At 41.1% G+C, this 26,108-nt stretch overlaps 1 protein-coding gene across 3 annotated transcripts in view; it reads right to left on the bottom strand.

Moving 5' to 3' along the window:
• The window catches only part of clmpb (CXADR like membrane protein b), a 118,464-nt gene that overhangs the window by 12,863 nt on the left and 79,493 nt on the right, over positions 1-26,108 (bottom strand). For all 3 annotated transcript variants that reach the window (XM_058079245.1, XM_058079244.1, XM_058079243.1), the window contains 2 exons: positions 7,426-7,577; positions 439-643 (listed from right to left, as the gene is read on the bottom strand). In XM_058079245.1, the coding sequence (XP_057935228.1) occupies positions 439-643; positions 7,426-7,539 (319 nt within the window). In that variant the 5' untranslated portion in view covers positions 7,540-7,577. The remainder of the gene's footprint in view (positions 1-438; positions 644-7,425; positions 7,578-26,108) is intronic.

Raw genomic sequence — 26,108 nt, 5'->3', positions numbered from 1 at the left:
CACCATTTGGCAAATGAGGAAAAGAAAAATCATAGAAAAAAAAAAGAAGACACAAAATACAATTTACTGAGTCTTATGGGGTCCAAACAAGCTTTTTTTTCCACAGATGCAAGAGCATAATTTGTGTAAATAATTTCCCTAAGAAGCTTATATAGGGTTTAAGGGAAGGCTGTTGTAATTCGCCAGGCTTTCCTCCAAAAGGACACGCATGCAAGTATTGCAAAGATTTACAATCACACCCATCAATCACTTGCAAAGCGATCCAATAGAACCCAAACAGCACCGGCAGAATCGAATCATCCAATTGAATCATTAGATCAGTCGGCATGGCCAAGGAAATGTGCCGGGCTAACGAACCAATCATGACGTGTGTGTGTTTGCATGACAGACCCCAATGTGCGTGTGTGCGTGTGTGTGTGTGTGTGTTAGGACCCTCACCCAGCACAATGAGGTTGACCTGGCTCCAGTGATACTTCCCCCCGGTTTTGACCTTGCAGTAGTACTCTCCAGAGTCAGTCAGCAGCAGGTCACTGATCAGCAGGGAGGCGTCGCCCCCCAGGTACTCCCCGGCAAAGGACAGACGGCTGGCATCGGTGTTCGTGGCCTCGTTGGTGTATACATGGCCGCCGAAGAACGTAATGATCTGGAAATATTACAGCGGAAAATAGACGTTAATGTTGAAAAGCAAACATAAAACGAGCAAAGTATCCCCAAATATGTATTTTAATAGTAATGAAAGTATTTTTATAATCAGCACCCTTTTTCCCATGTCTATTTCAGGGTGCAGTCACATTGCTCGACAGCAATGGTTCCCAATTACACTACCGCTCAAAAGTTTGGGATCACTTGCAAATTTGCAAACGGTACAAAAACAAAAGACAACAGTAGAACAAAAGGTGCTGTGGTACAATCAGGCAGAGGTAAATAAGTAAAAGCGCTAGAAACACAAGCAGTGACGAGCAGGCAGCAGGAACAATGCAGGACAATCTGGCAAAGAGGAGGAAGGTTCCTCCACCGGCAGCAAAGCAGCACATACAGGGACATGACAACTTCATTACTTCAAATGGAAAAAAGTCCTTCTATTTATTGCATTCCTGAGCAATTTTATCCTCCCATCCTCTACCAACATAAAATAAGTTCAAGAATCCAAAGCAAAAATGCAGAATGAGCTGTTCCACTTCTGTCTGATGTTTGGAATGACAATTAACTGACGCACAGTGCAGTCGTGCCAAAACGGGGCGTACTGCAGAGAAAAATGATGTGTCGCTTCGGTTGCATCCATGCAAACAAACACAACCACAGCTGTGACCGTGGCCTATTACTCACAGCTAGTCAAATCCTGCAGATGAGGCCTGCTAAGTGCCGGGTGCCACAACACATCACCGGTGACCTAACAGGGGCCACCTGCTGCACTTACGCGTACAAAAACACTCCCTACAAAGTATACTGTATTTGTGCACAGTTTATAGTAACACAGTGAGGGAGGAAAGGAGTCAAAAGTGCCAGTTGAGGGAATTTTGCAACATGGCCACAGGCTGTTGTTTAAAAGCTGCAAGGACTAAATGCTGACACTGACTTTTTTGTAGTCCCCGGGCTTGTTCAACATTTTTAGAGGTCATATTTACAGGCAAAAAACATTTTCTTCTCATCAGAAATTAAATATTTCATCGTCTTTTTGGCCTCGAGTTCCTCTATTGCAAATCTGATTTAAAGTTATACAGTACAAAAAAAAGAATTGAAGCAACACTGAAAAGTCAAAAATAATATTCTTTCATTTCTTTTCTATACCGCTTATCCTCACGAGGGTCGTGGGGGGTGCTGGAGCCTATCCCAGCTGACTTCAGGCGAGAGGCGGGGTACACCCTGGACTGGTGGCCAGCCAATCACAGGGCACATATAGACAAACAACCATTCACTCACATTCATACCTATGGACAATTTGGAGTCGCCAATTAACCTAGCATGTTTTTAGCATGTTTACCCGGAGAAAACCCACGCATGCACGGGGAGAACATGCGAACTCCACACAGAGATGGCCAAGGGTGGAATCAAACTCAGATCTCCTACCTGCGCTAACCACTCGACCGCCGTGCAGCAAAAACAATATTTGATATTTGTATTATTCCAAGAATATTATTGTAATGTGACTTTTAAAAGTTGTAGCACCCCGCGATCCTACTGAGGATAAGCAGCATAGATAATGGATGAATATTACAACAGTATACCATATTTTCTGGACTATAAGTTGCACAAGCCAAAAATGCATAATTAGGTAGAAAAAAACATACATAAGTTGCACTGGAGTATAAGTCACATTTTTTGCGGGTAATTTATTTTCCAAACTACTTGAACAAAACAGACATTACGTCCTCTTGGAAGGCAAGTTCTAACAATAAAAGAATAGAGAACAGGCTGAATAGGTGTAAGATATGCTAACACAATGCTTATTCGGCTACACAAAAAATAAACATGAAAATAAAAGGTGTCCAGTGTTTATGTAACATAAACAGCGCTCTGGAGTATAAGTTGCAGGAACAGCCAACCTATAAAAAAAAGTGCGACTTATAGTCCGGAAAATATGGTAATCATCATTTTTGTGTGTAATAACATTGTTTTCCCAATTCTAACATTATTCTTCAATGACTTATGTATGTTTTATTCCACATTGTATTAGTATTTATTAATAACTATTATTCTAACACTATTTTTGGAGTTTGCATTGGAGTACGACTGCACTGCCTCATACTCAGAGATGTTTCTAATATTTTGAGCCTCTGAATGTTGCAGGATGCACTTTCTCTCTCCGTCAGTACAAAAGAATGATTTATTCATTCAGCTACCGGCACAGTCTCTTCAAGCTAATCAAATTTTCAGATGTTTGATTTTAATTAATGGTGCCTTCAATGTTATCTCGCCGTTAAATATTCATCGCAATGTGGCAGCGCCCCGCCACCGCCCCGTGCTTTCTTTCGACGCCTCCCTTCCCTCCTTCCTGCTCTCTTCCGTGTCCTCCTCTTTTTTTCCTCCTCGCTGCGTTACACTTCCGTGTGCTAACGCATCAGGACACAAACAAATGGAGGCTAGGAGAAATCACTTTGCCTCCTCAGTCAGATTTCACACTCTGATGTTGTTGTGTACATTTTGTGGGAAAGAAAAGCCTCCAAAAAGTGATGACAGCTCAAGTTCACTGAATGTCTCTGTTTAGGGGCATACAGATAAAACAGGTCTGTTGTGTTTGTGTGGTTGTTCAAGGGTAGGAGATATGAGAGTCCACAGGATTTTTTTAAGATTTGTACATACAGTGCATCCAAAAAGTATTCACTGCATTGCCACATATAATCACCTTACAGCAACATAAAAAACTAGGGATGGTTTCCCTGTTTGTTTTATATCAGTACCGATAATTATCAGCCTGGTATCAGCATAATTATGCTAAATTGGTTGATATCAGTATCTGATTTTTTCCCGATCATGAAAATAAATATAAAAGACAATGCTGTATACAACACACGTGTTCATTCCACCACAGGAGATATGTCATGTTACATATTATATCGGTATCGGCTGATATTAGTATGGGAAATGACAAAATCGGCATATGGGCTTCTGGCAAAAAAGCCAATATCGGACATCTGTAAAAAAAAAAAAAAAAATGTTCTTAAATGTATAAAAAAAGTAAGTATTCACAGACAATTAATGTTTGGTACAGTGAGGGAAGCACCTTGAACACCTCCTGTTTTCTTCCAAAACACACACCAGTTGCATAGCAAGAAGCTAGGTTACAGTTATTGGGCCAAATGAATCCATGGGAATAAAATCTTAAATGAATTATGTATTGGTATTTAAGAATCATGTGGCGTCCAAATCATCATGATTGTTATTACTGACATATATTTCAGTGCACACCGCTAGCGTTGATGCTTGTACAGGAAGTTTGGAAATACATTAAACATAGTCACCTCTCGTGTCCATCGCCATCATGCATGTTATTTAGTGAGGGAAGCACCTTGAGCACATTCTGTTTCCTTCCAAAGCACACACCAGTTGCAAAGCAAGAAGGTAGGTTACAGTTATGGGGCCAAATGAATCCATGGGAATAAAAACTTAAATGAATTATGTATTGGTATTTAAAAATAATGTGGTGTCCAAATCATCATGATTGTTATCACTGACATATATTTCGATGCACATGCATTTTATGCTACACTGCAAGTATTGATGAAGTACAGGAAGTTTGGTAATCTATTAAACATAGTCACCTCTTGTGTCCATCGCCATCATGCATGTTATTTTGTGAGGGAAACACCTTGAATGCCTTCTGTTTGCTTCCAACACATCCCAGTTGCAAAGCAAGAAGTGAGACTATAGTTATTGGGCCAAATTATTCATTCATTCATTTTCTAGCGCTTTTCCTCACGAGGGTTGCGGGGGGTGTTGGAGCCTATCCCAGCTGTCTTCTGGCGAGAGGCGGGGTACACCCTGGACTGGTTGCCAGCCAATCACAGGGCACATATAGACAAACAACCATTCACACTCACATTCATACCTATGGACAATTTGGAGTCGCCAATTAATGTGGGAGGAAACCGGAGTACCCGGAGAAAACCCACGCATGCATGGGGAGAACATGCAAACTCCACACAGAGATGGCCGAGGGTGGAATTGAACCCTGGTCTCCTAGCTGTGAGGTCTGCGCGCTAACCACTCGACCGCCATGCCGCTGGGCCAAATCAATCAATATGAATACATTATTAAGTTAATTATGTACTGGTATTAAAAAAAAAACATGTGGTGTCCAAATTATCATGATTGTTATCACTGACATATTTTGGTTAGGGCAGTGTTTTATTTGTAACATTTTTTCATGATCATTAAAATTTGTAGTATTTTATACAGTTTTTTTTTTAAAGAAGGTTTTAGAAACACTGCGGACATATAAACAGACCGTCATGACATGGTCGGCTATAAACAGAGTGGGTTCATCTTGCTGGGTGGGCATTAGAAGTGGGATTATGTCCAGGAAGAAGAAGGTTTTTACTTCAACTTCAAAAACAAGTGTTTGAGCGCCTCTGCTTGCAAAAGTGGAGCAAGCAAATGAATGGAGATAATAGATGTTTCTCATGTTTGTTGTTCATAAACAGGCTCAAGGGACGCATAGTACTTTTAGAACATTACAAAGTCACTTTTGCATAACAGGGGATTTTCCATCATTTAGTTTGACAATGACATGGTTCCTACTGCCTTGTAAATAAGAACGTGTTAGCCATTTCAATTTATGTACTTTAATTTCAGTTATGTATGGATCGGCATCACTGGAACTGACAGTGGTGAGTCAGCAGCCATAATTTCAGCATTCATGCAACGCACACAACAGACTGCCAGAATCCAGCACACACAAATGAATTGTTATATACCATATATGATAAAGATGTATATGTACTGACATTAAGAGAAACTGCTTCAAAACAAGACTTGATTTAATTTTTCCTGGGTCCCTGGAGTACTTTGTTTACGCCGCTGGCCAAATATCAACATGATCCACGACGCTCAAGTTGTTAAATTCTCAAGCGAGGCGGTGACATTTTGACCCTTGTTAGCATACAGAGACATCATATCATAATGGAATCATAATGGATGTGCTAATACTCAAAACGCTGTCCCTGCGGGGCAGTCATTTCACTATCCTTATTTACTGAGTGTTTTAATTTACCCTCACACTTCATATATGCATATCTTTGCTCGGTTTAGGAGAGAAGACACCATCAGATGTACTACGTAACATTAAAATCCCTTCTCCCGGGGTGGACAAGTACATGTGTTCAGTATGGAGTATTCGGTACTGTAACAGAGGTGACTTCCCACAGGGTACACAAGTCAGAGATACTCCGTAAACAAATACACTGCAGCCTGGCAATGTTTGTTTCATTTTAAAAATAAACTAAAAAATTTTGTTTAAGTTTTGCATTTTTTGCCTCACTAAATAACATGCATGATGGCAATGGACACGAGAGGTGACTATGTTTAATAGATTTCCAAACTTCCTGTACTTCATCAATACTAGCGGTGTAGCACTGAAATATATGTTAGTGATAACAATCATGATGATTTGGACACCACATGATTTTTAAATACCAATACATAATTCATTTAAGATTTTATTCCCATGGATTCATTTGGCCCCATAACTGTAACCTAGCTTCTTGCTTCGCGACTGATGTGTGTTTTGGAAGCAAATGCGTTCAAGGTGCTTCCTTCACTAAATAACATGCATGATGGCGATGGACACGAGAGGTGACTATGTTTAATGGATTTTCAAACTTCCTGTACTTCATCAATACTCGCGGTGTAGCAGAAAATGCACGCATATTCTGCAAACAGCACCGAAATATATGTCAGTGATAACAATCATGATGATTTGGACACCACATGATTTTTAAATACCAATACATAATTAACTTGACATTTTATTCCCATGGAATATAAACTAGATGAACTTGCTTAGCAACTGGTGCGTGTTTTGGAAGGAAACAGAAGGCGTTCAAGGTGCTTCCCTCACTAAATAACGTGCACGATGGCGATGGACACGAGAGGTGACTATGTTTAATGGATTTCCAAACTTCTTGTACTTCATCAATACTAGCGGTGTAGCAGAAAATGCACGCATATTCTGCAAACAGCATCGAAATATATGTCAGTGATAACAATCATGATGATTTGGACACCACATGATTTTTAAATACCAATACATAATTAACTTGACATTTTATTCCCATGGAATATAAACTAGATGAACTTGCTTTGCAACTGGTATGTGTTCTGGAAGAAAACATTCAAGGTGCTTTCCTCACTAAATAACATGCATGATGGTAATGGACACAAAAGCTGATTTGATTGACTTTCCAAAGTTCCTGTAACTTATCAGTATTATCAGTCTAGCAAGAAAATATCCACTATTCAAGATTAAATCACCATTGTCACCCAAAATCATCACTATACCTCAATAAGGTAACTATTACAACCACGGAATTGCCATTTAACCCACGACTAAGTAGTTATATAAAATAGATAAAAAAATATATACAGTAGAATAGAAGATGCTTGTGAAGATCTTTGCAGGTTTGCACAATGTGTCATGTACTGTACATGTAAAGAAATGGGTGTAATAATGATAAAGCGCACAATAGGGCTTCTTGGAGCCCCACAGTTGGCGGCCGGCATGGACCAACAGTCCATTACTATTAAAGCTATATACACAAAAAAACACCGTGTTCACATTACGGCTTACGAAAGCACACCATCACGGCTACATTATGGCCAAGACACTTCTATTGTGGGACACAATCCAATTGTTGGGACAACTACTTGATTGATGTTTGGAGCTGGGAAAGTTTGATGATAATTAAGTGAAAATAATTTCCTTCTCACCACTTTCTGTTTGGAATTTGGTTTCTGCAGGAGCCACTCGATATCAATAGAGCTGGACGATTGGAACTGGTGGTGGCATGGCAAGGTGGCGTTGTCCCCAACAACCTTCTTCATCTCTGTCTGGGCGCCCCCTGACAGCGGACTGAGTAGAACTGCAAAAACAAAGAAAAAGAGAGACGTCAGGAGGGAACGCGCTCGCTCAAAGCAAACGGAAGACAAGAGACAGCTGTTGCAAATTGGATGAAAAAGGCTGCATTGAGAGGAAAGTGAGACAGACGAGCCAGCGAGAGATGAGACGTGGAATGTCAATTACTGTCTGGAAGAAGACGCTGAGATGTGGGAAAAGTTGATGAAATGGAAAAGTTTTGGATAAAACAGACGCGTAATAACGGGTGCACCTTTAAGCACTGAAGCAACAAGAAGAAATAATTGGATATTTTTGTTTTTTGAGGATTCCCTTATTCCCTTGTGTGTCCTTAATTTGCAGGTAACCAACATTTGCAAACGAGCAAAGATGAATTTGACCTACATTTGGAACTAACCGATATCATGAACAAATATGTCCTATGAATGCCGACACACTCAAATACAAAAGTGTGGATACACCTTCTCATCTAATAACATAAATAATACACAATAAAGTGTGTCTAATGGTGTTTTTGGTAGACAAGCGCGATGCTTTCTGGAATACTTGGGAATACTCTTGAATGGTCGTATGGAGCAAAACCTTGGTTTTTGTCATTCATTCTTTCTTTGCAAAAGCAACAAAAAACAAGGTATACTGTATTTTCCCACAGGAAATACAGTTGTCCCTCACCACTTCATGCTTGACATTTTGACCAAGTAAGTAAACATGGAATAACAACAAGGACAATGCTAACATGTGTGAGTCTACAGTATGGGGTACTACAAGGCCAACGGTGACTATAGGGGTGTTACATCCTTTGTAGAGGGCTCTAATGATGTTAAAATCTGTATTTAGATGTTCATATACAAGCTTTCTACGCTCTTGAAAGCCTGCTTTCTATGAAAATATTAAATTTATGAAGAAAGAATATACTCGGGGAAAATTCACTCATCACAATCGGGCCTGGAACCGATTAACCGCGATAAAGGTGGGATGACTGTCATTTCAATCCTGTTAATCTACTCCAGACACCCAAAATATTAACAAAAAAGCCATCCTTCCATCCATTTTTGTCCTCTCTGGGGTGGCGGGTATGCTGGAGCCTATCCCAGCTATCCTATCCCAAGAGTCGGGGTACATGTAGACGAGCAGAGAACATATAGACAAACCACCATTCACACTTGCTTTCACACCTTTGAACGATTAAATGTCTCCAGTGAACGTAGCATGCATTTTTTGGCACGGGGGAGTCTCAAACACCATTTCGCACAAGTGAACTAATTTGCTCCGTGCCATATTGTACGAAAACCCAAGCAAAATGCTTGTGAAATTTTTCGACGAAAACCAGTCTACGTGCTCTGACTCTTGGTTGGGAGAGGCTCCAGCTGAGCCATGACCCTAATGAGGACAAGTAGTATAGAAAATGGATGGACAGATGGAGTTTGCAGAAACACGACTTGTCCACTAACAGAGTCCACTAAATGGCGTCGCCTTGGCAACCGCATTGGGAAGTTATTTTAAGGTCTAATTGCTGCATGTTGTTGCTTTAAATGTACTGATCGGTGTTACCATTAGAATAATAAGTCATACCTCCTGATAATTACTCCAGTTTTCATCTCCACTCCATCGGGTTTCTTCAGTTCATCACTTTATGACACAAATCTCTCCCTAAATCAATGGCCTCCTACCTCGTTTATTTGTGGCTTTCCTCAGAATCCATTAAGTTGGTTGTTGTAAACAACCACTAAATAAAAACGCTGTGCTTTTTCTCTTATTGCCAACAAAACAACTCAAATGAATTGCTCGGGTTGCAGTAAAACTGCAGTAAAAAAATACACGTGTGAGCTTTTAATGAGCGACTCTGGGCATCGGTTGTCACACTGTCAAGTCCGGTATCTCTGTAGGGGAGCAGCCGTTCCGGTGGGTTTGAGTAGAATTAGCCAGAGGTTAGCTGGACGTTATATATATATATGTGTGTGTGTGTGTGGCCCACTGCTGAGATGCTGCCCCCCCACCACCTGCTCCAAAAGCCTGTGAATCAAAATAAATAAATAAATAATGCAGCGCTCCACTGGGGCATCACGAACGAAACTGCGACAAGATATTTTTGGCTCCTCCACGTTTAACTTAACTACCTGCCTTTAATTTAATAGCCGTGTGAGTCAACAGCTTGTGCGCTTAAAATAAAGCAGATGATCATTTGGTTTCAGGCTGTATTTGCTTTGTGTAGGATAGTTGCAGCTCCTTTTCATGATCACACTCTCATTAATGGTGCCTCCTGCTGGCTCGGAATAAACAAACAAAACAAAAGCTAATAAAAACAAGGTGCTATGTCTTTGTCGACAGAAGTGCAGCGTGGTATGGTATATTTTTGTAACTGCATTAACAAAAGTTGTATGAAGTACCAAATAAGTTGCATATCAGTATCATAAATAGAGTGACATCATGTAAAACAAAAGGAAGACCGTACACCAGACCTGGGCAAATTAAGGCCCGCGGGCCACATCCGGCCCTTTGTACGTCCCTGTCCGGCCCGCGTGAGGCCAATCATAAACACCATAAATTAAACTTTTTTTTTAACTTTTATTTTGAAATTTTATTTTGAAAAGCGTTACGTCGCTACGTATGCACGTCGTAGACGTAGCACCTTCACTCGCGTATACACGTGTGTGAGTGAAGGTGATGCTGTTCGCGAGGTTATCCCCAAGATGTCGGCACACCCCAAGAAAAGAAAAGTTGATAACGAATGCCGTATTTTCAACAAAACATGGACTTCCAAATATTTCTTTACAGAAAGTAAAGGCAAAGCAGTGTGCTTAGTCTGTGGTACACAGGTTGCTGTGTTTAAAGAATATAATTTGAATCGCCACTACACCACCAAGCATGAAGATAAATACAGAAATCTGTCTGGTGAAGAGCGTGCAAGGGAGTCTGATGCATTGCTTGCAAAACTACAAACCCAACAAGGATTTTTCACTAAACTTCACACTCCCAGAGATGCAGCCGTCAGGACAAGTTATGTCATTTCTCACAAAATCGGCAGAAAAAGTAAGGCGTTTTCCGACGGAGAGTTTATTAAGGAGTGTTTATTGGACTCTGCTGCGCTGATGTGCCCAGAGAAAAAAGGCGCATTTGAGAACGTTTCACTCTCCCGACGCACTGTAACGAGGCGGATTGAGGACATCGCGGGGAACTTAGAGCTATTCAAAATATTTAATTTAAGTATTTTACAATGAAAGAAAGTTGGTGGCCCTCTGACACAATTCAGGCTTCTCATGCGGCCCCTGATAAAAATTAATTGCCCACCCCTGCCGTACACGATATACTGTATAGTGTGGCATATACAGCCTGGATGGCACTTCTTGGTGGAATCTAGCTTGTGATACAATACCAATATCAGTCGATACTGATTGGCGATCAACACAAATCATACATATTTTTATTCATTCATTCATTCATTTTCTGCCGCTTTTCCTCACGAGGGTCGCAGGGGTGCTGGAGCCTATCCCAGCTGTCTTCGGGCGAGAGGCGGGGTACACCCTGGACTGGTCGCCAGCCAATCACAGGGCACATATAGACAAACAACTATTCACACTCACATTCAATTTGGGGTCCCAATTAACCTAGCATGTTTTTGGAATGTGGAAACCGGAGTACCCGGAGAAAACCCACGCATGCACGGGGAGAACATGCAAACTCCACACAGAGATGGCCGAGGGTGAAGGGTGGAATTGAACCCTGGTCTCCAAGCTGTGAGGTCTGCGCGCTAACCACTCGACTGCCGTGCCGCCCCATATTTTTATTATTATTACTTATTTTGTGGGTAAATTATATTTTTAGAATGTCCTGCGGGCCAATAACAAAATAGGCATTGGCCGCAAATGGGCCTTGGGATGCACTTTGGACACCCCGACATGATGAACCTATCATAAACAAGTGCAAGATGCCCCATGGGGCCACATTGTGGCCGTCTGGGAGCATGCATTTCCAGTTTTTCCACAAATAAGCACCGTTGTCTTTTTCAAGCCGTAATTGCTTATTTTGTAGAAGTGGAGTTACTGTTGTAATTCGAACACCACCGTGAGAGAGAGCTGACCCTCAGTTGTTGCTTCAAGGTGAGTTTAAAATACAGTAGGTGAAAACTGTGTGAGTGTGTAATGTTGGAAAATGATTGCAATGCCCCCACTTTATTGGGTCAACCTCACTGTATCTATAGGAGTAGTACTGGAGGTGGGAGGTGAAAAGAGGGGGCACCAGGAGCTCTTATCGGGCGGCGGGATTCAGCCCTGAAAGCCTCCGGCGTGCTGATTACAGAGAGTGAGGAGTCAAAGGAAGACAGTCGACGCCCAGCAACAAACACCAGGTCCAATCCACTGCACAGTCACCGACATGCTCACGGTATCTTTTTTTCTTGCTGACTCATGATTCAAAGGTCCAATAAAAGCAAAAAGATACTATGTTGTCAACTTTTCAACCTGATTGACAGTCACTGTACTGAGGGGAAAAAAAACGAAACAAACAAAAGTCAAAGAACTGCTGAAAGCCAGCAAATGACGTCTCCGGGTGAAGACGTCCGTTTATGGACGGCTGCTCTCTTCCTCTGTGTCCTGTGTCAGCGCTGACACTTTGGCTTGGCAGCACTGAGCTGACATTTTCATTGGCCCAAAGCTCACTTATGGGACTGCCGGTGTGGATGGAGAGTGGGCCATGCAGGAAACGAGTGGACAGGTGCCCAGTGAGTGCTGATGCATTCTCTGACCACATTTGGCTCTTTTCACAGCAAAGATTGACAGTCAAGGCTAAATAGCTGGCAGCATGAGTGAGTACCAACAAAATTGTGTCTTGTCTAGAGTCGAGCCTAGTGGTGGTAGAGTCATGTTTGGGGCTGCATGAGTGCTGCCAGCACTGGGGAACCATGAATTTCAACATAGACTGTGACATTCTGCAGCAGGTGGCAGTTTTCCAACATGATAAGGAACGCAGATACCAGTGGCGTCATTAGGTCTATTTAAGGTTGGTTTCATCCCCCCTAAAATTTAGTCCCCCTAAATAATTTCATATTTTTTATTGATTAATTTTTTTTTTTTTTTTTTTTTTTTACAAAAAAAAACCTGACAAATTTTATATAATAGGGCAAAAGCAGGCTAACAAGCAAGCCAATAAGCAAGCTAATAGCCTACTACTACTACTAGTAGTAGTAGTAGTAATAATCAGAAGAAGAAGAATGATGATAGTAATAATAATTAATAATAATAATAATGATTATTATATCAATGATCACTGTCCACTGGTTTTGCAGTGTAGATTGTGTGCACTTGTGTAAATTTAATGGTGGCCTAAAACAATTGAGTATCTCTACTAAATACTTTCAAAAGTGGGAAAGTTATATCCCGGTTCTTGTTCCTTATTTGTTTTTTGGATCTTCCGAATTTTTTTAGATTTTTTTAAATGTCTATTACATTCATTCATATCCTGTGCATCTCCAGGCGGCTAAGCTCCCTCCGTCCTCAGGACCTAATGATGCCCCTGCCAGATACACCTCCAAGATGATAAGCAGCTTGCTAAAGAAGCTGAAGGTGATGGAGTGGCCAATAATGTCTCCTCCACACCTGAACAATAGCAGATGGAAGCTGGAGGAGCTTCACCAGTGATGTCATCAATTTCAGTAACAACCGGTGCAGGCTCTGGTTGAATTCCATACCCAAGAGGATTAAGTCATCGCTCCATAATGATGATCACACTTAATATAAACACAATTTGGACATGTTCACTGTGAGACCATTAATCAATTTTAGGGCGAGAGGCGGGGTACACCATGGACTGGTCGCCAGCCAATCACAGGCTACATATAGACAAACAACCATTCCCACTCACATTCATACCTATGGACCATTTGGAGTCACCAATTAACCTAGCATGTTTTTGGAATGTGGGAGGAAACCGGAGTACCCGGAGAAAACCCACACATGCACGGGGAGAACATGCAAACTCCACACAGCGATGTGTTGACTCATATACTGCTTTACAAGCTGCATACTGATGACATAGTATGTATTATATCCAAGTTTCATTTCCATTGTATTGTTGCAGAATGTTGGCTCGGGCTCTTCTCCACTGTGCGGCTTTACCATTCAACGTTGCTGCTGAAAATAGTTGGTGACAGAAAGAAATCACAGTATTTGCCAGAGAGAGTTGGCAGACAAGAAGTGAGGGAGTGAGTGGGGTTCGGTTTGGTATGTAATATATAATCACCTCTCCCCAGTTTGCCAGTTATTTATGATGGAAGGGAGGCTATTGTGCTGTGGAATGAATGAAGCCACGTTGCCAAAATAAGCTTGCGCTGGCCTCGTTCACAGTGTGCACAGCTGGGACGCTCGGACTGATGGGCCCCATCATTTGTGTCAACAACACTCGATGTTGAATTTCCCCTATTGTGGCATCTTTGCACACACACACACACACACAGTATATCAAACTGTGACAGCTTTTTCAAACTGCAGTTTGCTCTATAGGACACAGACGCAACTAGAAAGGCACTCAGTGGAGTGCAGATCTCTGCCAAGGTTGAAAGACTGTGGCCCGCTTATCAAAACAAAGGATTTCAGGCATCAAACAATAGGATATGATATGGAGGTGCTCTGCCAAGTCTCAAGGGGGTGATGAAATAAGCATTAACTCACACCAAAAGTACCACAAAACTCCAAGATCCTTTTTATAACAGGAGCGTGATTAGAAAACGCCTGCAAAAATGCTTGTTAAAGATCCTGGAAAATGCAAAAATGTAGGTCGAAGATGTTCTGTATGACAGGAGTGCTCTATTATAGTTAAGGATCTACTGCAAAAAAAAAAAAAACCTGAGTCAAAGATTATCTATAAAACAGGAGCCCTCAGCCGTTTTTAAGGCCCTACTACTGCAAAAACACGAGTCAAAGATCCTCTATATGACATGAATGCTTTGCTGTTTTTAGAAAACTCCTGCAAAAATGCTTGTCAAAGATCCTGGATCCTACTATAGTTAAGGATCTACTGCAAAAAAACACCCAGAGTCAAATATCCTCTATAAAACAGGATCACTCAGCTGTTTTTAAGGCCCTACTACTGCAAAAGCACTAGTCAAAGATCCTCTATATGCCATGAATGCTCTGCTGGAAAAATGTAGGTCGAAAATGCTCTGTATGACAGGAGTGCTCTATTATAGTTAAGGATCTACTGCAAAAAAACACCCAGAGTCAAAGATCCTCTATAAAACAGGAGCACTCAGCTGTTTTTAAGGCCATGTTACTGCAAAAACACTAGTCAAAGATCCTCTATACAACATGAATGCTTCGCTGTTTTTAGAAAACTCATGCAAAAATGCTTGTTAAAGATCCTGGATCCTATTATAGTTAAGGATCTACTGCAAAAAAAACCAGAGTCAAAGATGCTCTATAAAACAGGAGCACTCAGCGGTTTTTAAGGCCCTACTACTGCAAAAACATTAGTCAAAGATCCTCTATATGACATGAATGCTTTGCTGTTTTTAGAAAACTCATGCAAAATTGCCAAAATGTAGGTCTAAAATGCTCTGTATGACAGGAGTGCTCTATTATAGTTAAGGCGCAACTGCAAAAAACCCAAGTTAAAGATCCTCTATAAAAGAGGATCACTTTTTGGACCTACTACCACATAAAAATTCTCATCAATGATGATCAATGATGCTCTAAATTTCAGTTAAAAATTAAGTTTAAAATTTGATCAAAGATCCTCTATATGACAAGAGTTGTCTTGTATGTAAGGAGCTACCGCAAAGACACTGGTCGAAGACAGGAGCGTTCACATTTTTCTTTTCCTTTTTCTTCTGTTTTTTAGGACCAACTGTGCTTCTGGAAACCCCCCCAAACTAAGATCCTCTATATGACAGGAGCGCTCCGCTGCTTTTAAGCACCTACTGCAAGATCTTCAGTATGATGACTCTCTCTCTCACTAAAATGGAATGGGTTCTTGCTATGCTACATGTGACAGCCATCCACAGACCTTCGGGGGAATCCGTGCTATAGATTCTGCACAATTCTGCTAGCTGACCGACAAAGGTGAAAAATAATACCTCTTAATTTCGCACTCTGCATAGTCAGAAGGGTGTTTATGAATTCACACGTCTTCATCAGATTCCTCAAGGAAGGCCAAGGACATTAAACGGCAACAAGACTCGTGACCTATTTGCATCCACATCCCGAGCTATAATCTGTTTTCTTACATTGGCACAGTTTTACCGTTTGAGCCCCGGATCGGTCTTTCGACACAGGAAGACGGAAAAAGAAGCACGTCATAATTAAAAGTGTCTAAACACAGGAGGTTTGTAAAGAGAGTCAGAGAGGAATGGACACAAAGAGGGAGGATCCAACTTCTATGAATAGGCCCTAGGGGGAGTTGTGCTCCAGTGAATCTGCCTCACGGAGCCCAGCAATCTTATTATAGTGTGACCAGCCAGCCAGCCGGCCAGACAGACAGACAGACACAGAGGAAGACAGGGCAGGCCTGGATCTTTCACACTGCCTAAAGTCAAACCCCATGTTTAAATCCCCTCAGTCAGCACACCCCGGCCATCTCCAGAGACCTCTTGGTGCTCTGGCAGACCACAGAGGGTGAGCTAAGAAGGGCAGGGTGGAAGGTGTGCAGCTTTTGAAAGTGTGGAAGGAGAATTTCACCACCACAAAAGCGGGATTTAGACGCAGGTGAGCACAAAAAAAGGAGAATGTAGCGTGAGATGAACATGTTATAAGAGAGGGGCACACATCACAAAGACACTTCCTCCCTTTCTGCATAATGGAGGATAAATCAGCACCTCGGCGGCTGTCATTTAGAGTGTGCTTGTCACCGTGCGTGCACTCACATTTGCACGACTCACTTCCAGCATTCCTTCATTCAATATGTCCTTCACTTCACGCTCGCTGAGAGGACGCTTTTGGGATGCCTTCGTCAAAAGTCTCACGTGGCTGCCTCCACACAAAAAAGGACACAGAGTGCAGTTCTGTCATGGGACCAAAGTCTGTGCAGTAAAGAACTTAAAGTAAAGACTTGGCTTTCGTCACGTAACTTGAACTGCAAAATGCCGTCTGCTGCATTGAATGTGTAACTTATTTGTACATTCTGTTATATTTACCAGCTTAAATTTCACGAAAAAGCTTCAAAAAGATACTTTTAAAGAGCGCCACTGTCTCACACAAGCAGCACTGCTAAGAGACATCACTGCCAATGCTTTTTCTTTTAACAGTCAAACCTGGAATTTTGAATGCTCCACTTTCTATATGCCTCGGCTTCCGTACAATATTATATTGCACGTAACAAACCCATCTGATAAGCCCCGCACTGGAACATTCCACGGAACCCAAGAGTCAACCAGAGTTGATGTGTGATGTCCATGTTAAATGTTTGTTTTTCCATTTCATGCGTCATTTAGAATTATTTTGCATTGTTAACTTACTATTTTTGAGTACCGGAACAGATTAATTAGATGGATATTATTTCCTATGGGAAAAATTGCTTCCGTTTTGGTATGTCTCAGTTTTCATATGACATATTTCGGAACAAATTACTCTTGAAAACTGAGATACTGTACAGCAAACTTGGTTCCAGACCCTATCGGGAATTTAAGTGAATAAATCCAAAGTAGGATTTCTTATGTATAAACATAATATTTCCTCAATACGATTTTTAACATTATTAGAGTCCTCCAGATATGAAATAACACCCCTATAGTCATATTTAACTTGTATTGCTCAGTATAGAATACATTCATTCATTTTCTACCGCTTATCCTCACAAAGGTCGCGGGTGTGCTGGAGCCTATCCCAGCTGTCTTCCGGCGAGAGGCAGGGTTCACCCTGGACTGGTGGCCAGCCAATCACAGGGCACATATAGACAAACAACCATTCACACTCACATTCATACCTATGGACAATTTGGAATTTTTTGGAATGTGGGAGGAAACCGGAGTATCTAGGGAAAACCCATGCATGCACGGGAAGAATATGCAAAGGTAGCCGAGGGTGGGATTGAACTCGGGTCTCTTAGCTGTGAGGTCTAACCACTCGACCGCTGTGCAGCATATAGAATATATGATACCAGAAAATAATACATAGTAGACATAAATAAGATAACATACAGGTTATCATTTTGAGAGTTCCTTGGTGTTCCTGTGGTGGTTATTGTCAATCAATGTAATATAGTAATATAATGCCGCCTCAATGACAGCACATCAGGATGTCTGCAAATTAGGTAGCCATAAAGTACTATGGTATGTCGTATAGGCAGGTGCTCAAAATACAGTATTCAGAATTTTTTTTGGGTCATTTTTATGCTGTAAGCTGTAAATTGTAAGCTGTATTTAACCATGTAACAGTATAGCCGCAAAGTGGCGAAGGATGGCTTTATATGTATTTTCATTTTAACACCGGACTGTGCCCTTGGTCCGTGTAGTGAGTTTGGGTGATCACAACACACTTGAACAATGGAACCGTACTCCCAGAGCAATCGAACCCAACACGACTGGTGTGCATCCACCTTAAATTAGCGACTAAAAGGCCAAACACTATTCCCTATAAATATCACCATTGTGGCTGCAAGATACATCTTTCCCCCCCCCGACTCCATCTTTCGTCTGTTCTCTTCATGGGATTTCAGTCCGCGTTGCTTGAAAGGCAGAAAAGTCTTTAGATGTCTCAGCAGATAGCAGGCTGCCTCCAGTTGTTAAAACAAGCCACACTGCTCGCTCTATGGAAGACTTTTCATCCTGGCTCAGCTTCTATGCTTTTAATGACAGTTTCTTGGGGGGTGGGTAGGTCTCTTAAATGTAGCGCGCCATTAAAGCGACTGTTTTGCATGTGACCCCGCTACTTGTTGGTCCGCGCTTCAATCATGAAATTGTTCAAATAAAAATCAAACAGACGTCGCTGGAAGCTGGCTCTTTGATGGGATGAAAGATGCATACCCCCTCCTTGCCTGACACTGCCCAACCTTTGTTGGCATGGAGTGTTTGTTGACTATACTTAAGTTCACATAAGATTATTTATTAACAATGACTAGGCGGCTTGTAAATAATATGGGACTCGACAAGATACGTCTTCTTTGTTGTTTTATTCAGTATATTTTTCTGCAGGGGCACAAATACAAAGTACACAGTAAGAACCTCAAGTTTTGTAGTATGATTCAGAAATTTACGTACAAACCGAAACCGGTTCCTACTTGTATTGTGTGTTATAAGAGTATTGTGTAAGTACCCAAACAAAGCACCCTTACTGGCCATCTGTGCATTTTTTTTTTATCAAGTGTGATTGCTAAATAACCCACCATGGAGCCAAAAAAAAAAGTCTGGGAAACAATACATTTCATTCATTTGTCACATAATAATTTTGCATTGTTTTTTTTGTAAGGAAAACAGTCATTATTCTTTCTATAATGAATTTGGGGTATCTGGAAAGGATTGAGTTTACAATATACTATGGGAAAAATTGCATATGAGAAACAGTTTTCGTATATTTTGAGGTGCTGTAATGTGTTTCAGGGTCAAACTGTTCCTGTTGTACGGATTTTTCGTAGCATTTTAACATTTTTAATGGTGATGTAGATCAGAGGTCTCAAACATGCGGCCTGTGGGCCAAATGTGGCCCGCAGGACACTAGTTTGAGGCCCTCACCTTGATATGAAAGTTTAATTAGTGCGGCCCGCGCAAGTTTGATATGGATGCTGTATAGTATCATGTACCCAGAAAAAATTATCACGTTTGATTAATGTTCATGTTAAAGGTTAAATAACTCTTAATAGTTATCCTCCCTATCCGTGTGGAAGTGGTAAGTTTTTGGCTATTTAAGTTTAAAGGAAATAACTTGAAGGCTACCGTTTAGGTCGCTAGCTCTCTAGTTTGCGAGTTAGCATGTGTCTCAAGACCCTGCAGTTGCGCAATATGTTGTAAATAAAAAAAGTATAAATGTGACTATAGTCGTGTTTTGTCATGTCTACAGGGCTCTAATAATGCTTTGTTAATTTTAATCTGAAAAAAATAATTTGTCTACCCACCAACTATATGTGGTTTTTTAAGTTTTTATTATTTGCCGTTTTATTATTATTATATTTATTTATTACTGATTGATTGATTTTCTTTATTCTTGATTTGTTTATTTATTTTTCATCTTATTTTGTGCAGAAAAATAAAAATTAGGATATTTGAGAACAGTGGAATGTTTTATCAGAGCTTTTATTGTAGAAAATCGGAACCAAAGCACTGAAAAAGTTTGTATATTTTTCTGTTTTTAATAAATACATTTTTTTAATTTATTGGAAAACCTGATGCGGCCCAGCCTTGCCCAGACCCTAGCCCCGGTGGCCCCCAGGTAAATTGAGTTTGAGACCCCTGATGTAGATGATATAGACATCAGAGTAGAGCTATCCTATACTCTGACTGCGATGTGCCCCACCTAGTCGTGGGGTACGAACTGATGAAACCTGCATAGAAGAAAGGAAAACAACGTTTGCTAAGACAACCTGAACAGTCCAGTCTCGAACAATCGAATGCCGTGTTACATGATTTGTAAGAAAGTCATTTTTAAGCAAAATTGCTTGAAATTTGAAGCATCCAAGGTCAAGGTCATCATCATTCCAGCCCAACAGTCGTCCTTTTTGCGACAGCCACTTGGATGTGTCCATGTTTGGCCCTTAGCATATAGCATGTATCCCACAGGAGCAATAAAGGCACTCCAACATGAGCGGTAAAGGTGCCGCTATGTTCCCAATCGGTAAAAGTCAAGTCAAGTGTCAAGGGTAGAAAAGCAGCAGTACCTTTGAGGGTTCCACTGTGGCAAGCCATTGTACCCTTCAAGGTGCAATAATAATCCACAGAGAAATGTGAAGAAAATATCTTCAAGTGCCAGCTTTCTCCTCCATATTAACCTTCGACAAGACATTTCTGAGAGTTGTGAGTAGACCGATAAAGGAAATGAAGCAATACAATCATTTCCATGATAATCCCTTGAAACTGAAAGTGGGGGTGAGGTGATGCAGCTAAAAAGGGAAAAAAGATAGGAAGGACCATTGGGAATGAGGGCTGGAAAAAAAGCAGGTGATGAAACACTCCTGAGGTCTGAATAATGCCCAACCCCGGATAAGTTGTCCCTTATTCGCATCCCTTTCATGGCTGCAGCTCTGCTGTCATGTCATGCAGGAGGGACGTGGTCCCGCAATGGATCCGAAATTAGAAAGCCACTTTATTGCAAAGTGTTCTGCTTTTTTTTCCCCCTCCTTTGCAAACTTGGGAAGTATAGGAATAAGATGGCGAGGGGAAGTTAATTACACCATTCCCCATGGGAGGGAAGGCCAGTAAAAACTGCTTAAAGTGCTTTACACACTCTAGCACTGTACACTGGATCATACCGCAGCCTCCCACACTCATTCCAAAATGCTATAGTTGCTCCATAAATCTTTTTTTTTTCTGCTTTTAACACATCCTGGCACTGTTTTCGCCTAAATAACATAATCAACAATCCCTGCTGCATTTATGGTCTTCAATTAATCATCTCAGTCTAATTTTAAAATGGGTTTGATGAAAAATGGACATTTTACAATCAGATTTTAAGGCAGTAAAACACAAAGGAGTAGAGGAGTAGAGTTATATGAAGTTTTTCAGGAAGAAAATAACAATAATATTCGATTAATTGATTCAGAATTTTTGAATCAATTGAACTATTTTGAACTATGACTTAATGAAGTCATAGTTTTAAAATGTAAGATAAGAGATGACTTTATTAGTCCCACAAGGGGGGATTTCCAGGTTTATAGCAGCAAAAGCAGCGTACAAAGAGTATAGAAAGTGCAAAATCAAGGCAATACAAATCAAGTTTTATTATATATATATATATATATATATATATATATATATATATATATATACACAGGATTTTAGGAGCAATTTGTATCATGGAGTTAGATTTGTTAGAATTTTATTAAATTGTCTTTTTAAAATTTTGATTGGGCTGGCAACCAGTTCAGGGTGTACCCCGCCTCTTGCCCGAAGACGGCTGGGATAGGCTCCAGCACTCCTGCAACCCTTGTGAGAAAATGAATGAATGAATGAAAATATAATTTAATTTCACAATATTGTGACACAATTTTGTGAGATTGAAGTCATAATATTACGAGAAACAATGTCATAATTTAAAAATAATAAAGATGTAGTTTATCAGCATGAACGTCAAAATATGCAACTTTGCTCTGTCTTCAGTTCAGTTAAGATATAAAAAAAAAAATAATTAAAATAAATGTATTAAAAAAAAGATATGTAGGGCCTTCTAAAGTTACACTTAACTTTAAACTCAGCAAGATGGATTTCAGAGATTGCACACCTACATTAGTGCAAATCCATGTGCCTCGCAAGGTTATATCAGTCAGGAATTTTAGGGATTTCTGCTTGGCTTGCAGAGAGAAAAAAAAAATATATATATATATCTGTTAACCTTTAACAGATTAAACTTCGCTTGAAAAACATCACTGGCTACACTTCTATTCCTCTCGATTTGCTTCATCGTGCTTGCAGTGGCCGGCTGTCAAATGGTCTGTTTTGTTGCAGATAACACGCCTCCATTTCATGGCGCATGGACGCTGTCGCTGACCTTTTTGTGTGTCACTGCCTGAATGAATGCCTTACACCACAGGCTGAAATTGAATTCAAATTCAGTTGTTGTCTTTGCTGAAATATTAATGTTTCACTCACTGCATATACCGACGACAACAAGCGAGCCACATGATCAGAGCCGATCATATGCCGTTTTGGTATCCAGGGTGTGCCAAAATAAATCACCTTCAACATAATAGTATTAATTAACACTAGTTATTCCTATTAACTCATTTGCTCGTATATAAGACGTATGTAAGAAGCACAAAGAGGTGATGATGAGTGAATTTCATAACAACACTGCCTGCATCTTCGCCATGTAAACTAGCACTGTGCTGCAACCAGGAAGTCAAAAGGCTTGGACGCATGCACACGCATGTCGCATACATGCACACACGATTCAGTTGCAAATGTGAAAACTGTAAATAGTTCATAGTTCAATATTTTGTGTCCAAATCATCAAAAATGGCTGGTACTGAGACGGATGGCTTTAAAAAAATGGCTGGGATTGAATGAATTAACTCCTACAATGGAAGCAAAGATCAATTTATATTACTACAAATAAGTCTCTTCTATTTTTGTGTATAGTTTTGCATATAGGTATTTTATGTAGCTTTTGCATACAGTTATTGTATTTAGTTTTTGTACATAGTTGTTACATTGTGTAAATGGAACTTGTAATTGTAATTTTGTAAACGTTACAAACCATTCCATTCATTAATTTCTTTAAATTGCCAATGGATGGGGGTGCCATATATTAAAATCTTGCCCTCGGCGCTCCATTGGTTAGTGCCGACTCTGCAGGGGAAGAAGAACTTGTGGTAGCTTCAAAGCCAAATATTTTGGAGGTGTATATGTGTGTGTTTAGAACAGCCAAATGACATACTTCTCCAACGAAAAGAAACAATCGCTAAGTTTCAAAGAGCGAAGTAAGCAACTTGCGATCAAAAATATCTTCAAATCCCACGAGGGGGCGCATATGGAATCTAGTTCCCTTCTACTCCTGCTCCGTGTGTTTTCCCTATTCCTAAACTCAACAAGGCTTTGTCCCGCCGTTCTTGCACTGGATGGCGTGAAGTTATTTTTATTGGCAGAATAAGAATAAGGGGAAAATATGCAATCGTGTAAATCTCGACGCGTAGGAACAGACGCCGCAGTGTGCGACTTTTAAACTTTGCTGAGTTTAATCTCTGTTCGACCCTGACAGATGGTACAGTGAGGAAGAATATGAGCAGTGTTCATTAAAAAGAGGCGAGAAGACAGCTTTGCCTGCTGCTGATTTACTTAAACCTCTCCTGTTGGGCATGGTGTACCGACATCAGCAAAGCTCTGTTGGGGGTGGGACAGATGGGCAACGCAAAAACGGTCTTCCTCCTCAGGTACAGATCAGGACATGTACTCCTTATTTATGTGCTCTAATCACAATTTGTGGCTGGCAAGCACAGGAGTGAAGCCCTCTCACGTTGCTGGCACACAGCAAGACATGGGCACTGACCTCAGCGGATCAATACTTAATAAGCTTTTGTACTGCCAAGTCCATTTTGCTGCAATCCGCATTTTTTTTTTTATTTTTTATGTCCATTAGGTTGAAAAGAGAGCTGACTCTAGGTGTAGAACCATAAGAAGCGGAAGGTGGCGTTTTTCACCCACGCTCCTCGCCCATGATGGATGCTTCACAACAACCTGGGATAAATGAAAAGTTGGAATTGTGTTGCTATAAAGGCACTACATGACGGACGTTTATTAAATGTAATTCAATACTCCATTGTGAGAGCTCAAATAAGCATTTAACAGCCCGTGGAAAGACTATAAAAGCCGCTGGGGGGGTTACAGCGGACCGCCCAGAGGGCCTCATGCAGGGATATCTGACTCAGGTAGAAAATATTTAGTCTCGTTACAAAAATTACCATGTGGCAGTGGCTCGGAAGGTAGAGCAGGTCGTCCAGATGCGGGTCGATCCTCGCTCCCTCCACCCAGTCACTGTTATTGTGTCCCTGGGCAAGACATTTCACCCACCAGTGCTGCCAACACTGGTGTAATAATGGGAATGAATGTTTGTTGGTGGTCGGAGAGGCCGTAAGCACGAACTGGCAGCCACCTTTCGGTCAGCCTGCCCCAGGGCTACAGATGTAGATTACCACCAGTGTGGGACTGGGGCATGAATGAATAATGGCTTCACTTCACTGTGAAAGTGCTTTGGGTACCGTGGAAAAGGCACTATATGGAATCAATCCATTATTATTATTATCATCATTCTGGTTTTAGAGAAATCATAATTCTTATAATATATTATAATAATTATATGCATTCAATAAAGAATGCAAGCACAGTGAAAATCAAGACAGTGTAGAAAAATTGAGGAAAAGATTTTTGAGAAAAATTTGACAAGAATGGAGTCATACCTGCAAGTACTACAGTTTTTGCTATACCTGCTTATGGTTTATGACATACATGTTAGCTCTCAAAAGGCTTTATACTTTTTATCTGACTTCAATGGCAGTGAAACCTTCATGATTTATTCGTGCAGTAATTCCATATGTATACCTCTAGGATTTGATTATACAGTATATCAAGCGCTTCACAATGAAGTGAACCCTTTATTCGTCACTCCTCATCTACATTTGTAGCCACAGCTGCCCCGGTGTAGTCTGAATAAAACGTGGCTGCCATTTCACGCCCAAGGCCTCTCAGACCACCACCAAACATTCATACACCGCTGTGGGCGGTACTGGAGGCAAAGTGGGTGGAGTGTGTTCTCCAGGATTACAACAACAGTGACTGTGGAGGGAGTGTGGATCAAACGTTCCTGGAACTAGATGGTTCTTGTGGTCAAAGTTCAGGGTAATCTATCCAAATGAAACTGCACTACCAATCCAGTCCAGTAAGGATGGAGGCCGCTCAGCTTGTTCTGTTTATCATAGTGTTGTACCACATTGCCTTTGGCGTAGTTCTGGGAACTATTTAGAAAGAGCATATGGGCGATAATGAACTAATCCCGAGGCCGGAGGAACTATTTTATCTGAGTAGTTTTTACTGGAAACACAGGGAAAAATGTGAAAATAAGTACCAGAAAAGGTTTCTGCGGTGTAAAAGGGGTTATGCATTAAGTTCCAGTATTTAGGTCAGCACAATCATTTGTCACCCTCTAAAGTTCACCTGGACTTGGACATTAAAACCTATCTCAGCCAAGTCTCGATAATTCACTTCCCCGAATCCACATGAGAGAAGGAATCAAATACCACAGAGCAGCTCCCATGTCGTACATTTCAGCGTCTAACTGAAAACAGATGAGACGTGAACCCCCACCCTCCACCCTTTCTCTGCATCCGCCCAGCTCATTTTCTCTGACATATCGGCGACATCGCCCATTGAAAGGCATGCATCTGACGTATCATCGTCAGCTGCAGGAATGAGTGTTTGTTCCAGCTGTGAAGGACGTAGCGGTAACCTTTATATGTAGCGACCATGGCTCCACCATTTCCCCAGAGGTGAGCAGATGCCATGTGTGTTTTGGCAGCTGTGTACTGAAAGGTGTTGACTGGTGGGCCAGCTGACAGAATGGTGGCGGCTACATGACGGCCAGGCGAGGTCAACTGCAAAGCTTCCAGGAAAAAGGCATCACCTTGACTCATTTAGGGAGGGCTAATGGAGCAACCACCATCTGTCCCTATGGTTATCCGAGCCATTCATGCAGGACACTATGTTTATTCACCTGCAAGATGTATGGGGAGAATATATGAATCACTGTAATGAGCCAAGGCAAGTGTTCAGCTGTATATCTTGTAAATCGCAGAGGAGCACTCCGATCATAAGTGATTGCAGCCTTTTTTTTTCTTCCAGGAATGAGACCGAGCCCCGGCTCTTGACAGTGATGCAAACACACATATATCGGCAGACAAACACGCTTGGCCTTTTGGG

The sequence above is a fragment of the Doryrhamphus excisus genome, chromosome 8, assembly GCF_030265055.1.
Source record: "Doryrhamphus excisus isolate RoL2022-K1 chromosome 8, RoL_Dexc_1.0, whole genome shotgun sequence".
NCBI lineage: Eukaryota > Metazoa > Chordata > Actinopteri > Syngnathiformes > Syngnathidae > Doryrhamphus > Doryrhamphus excisus.
Note: the sequence above shows the minus strand (reverse complement) of the source record. Positions and strands in the feature narration are given on the sequence as shown.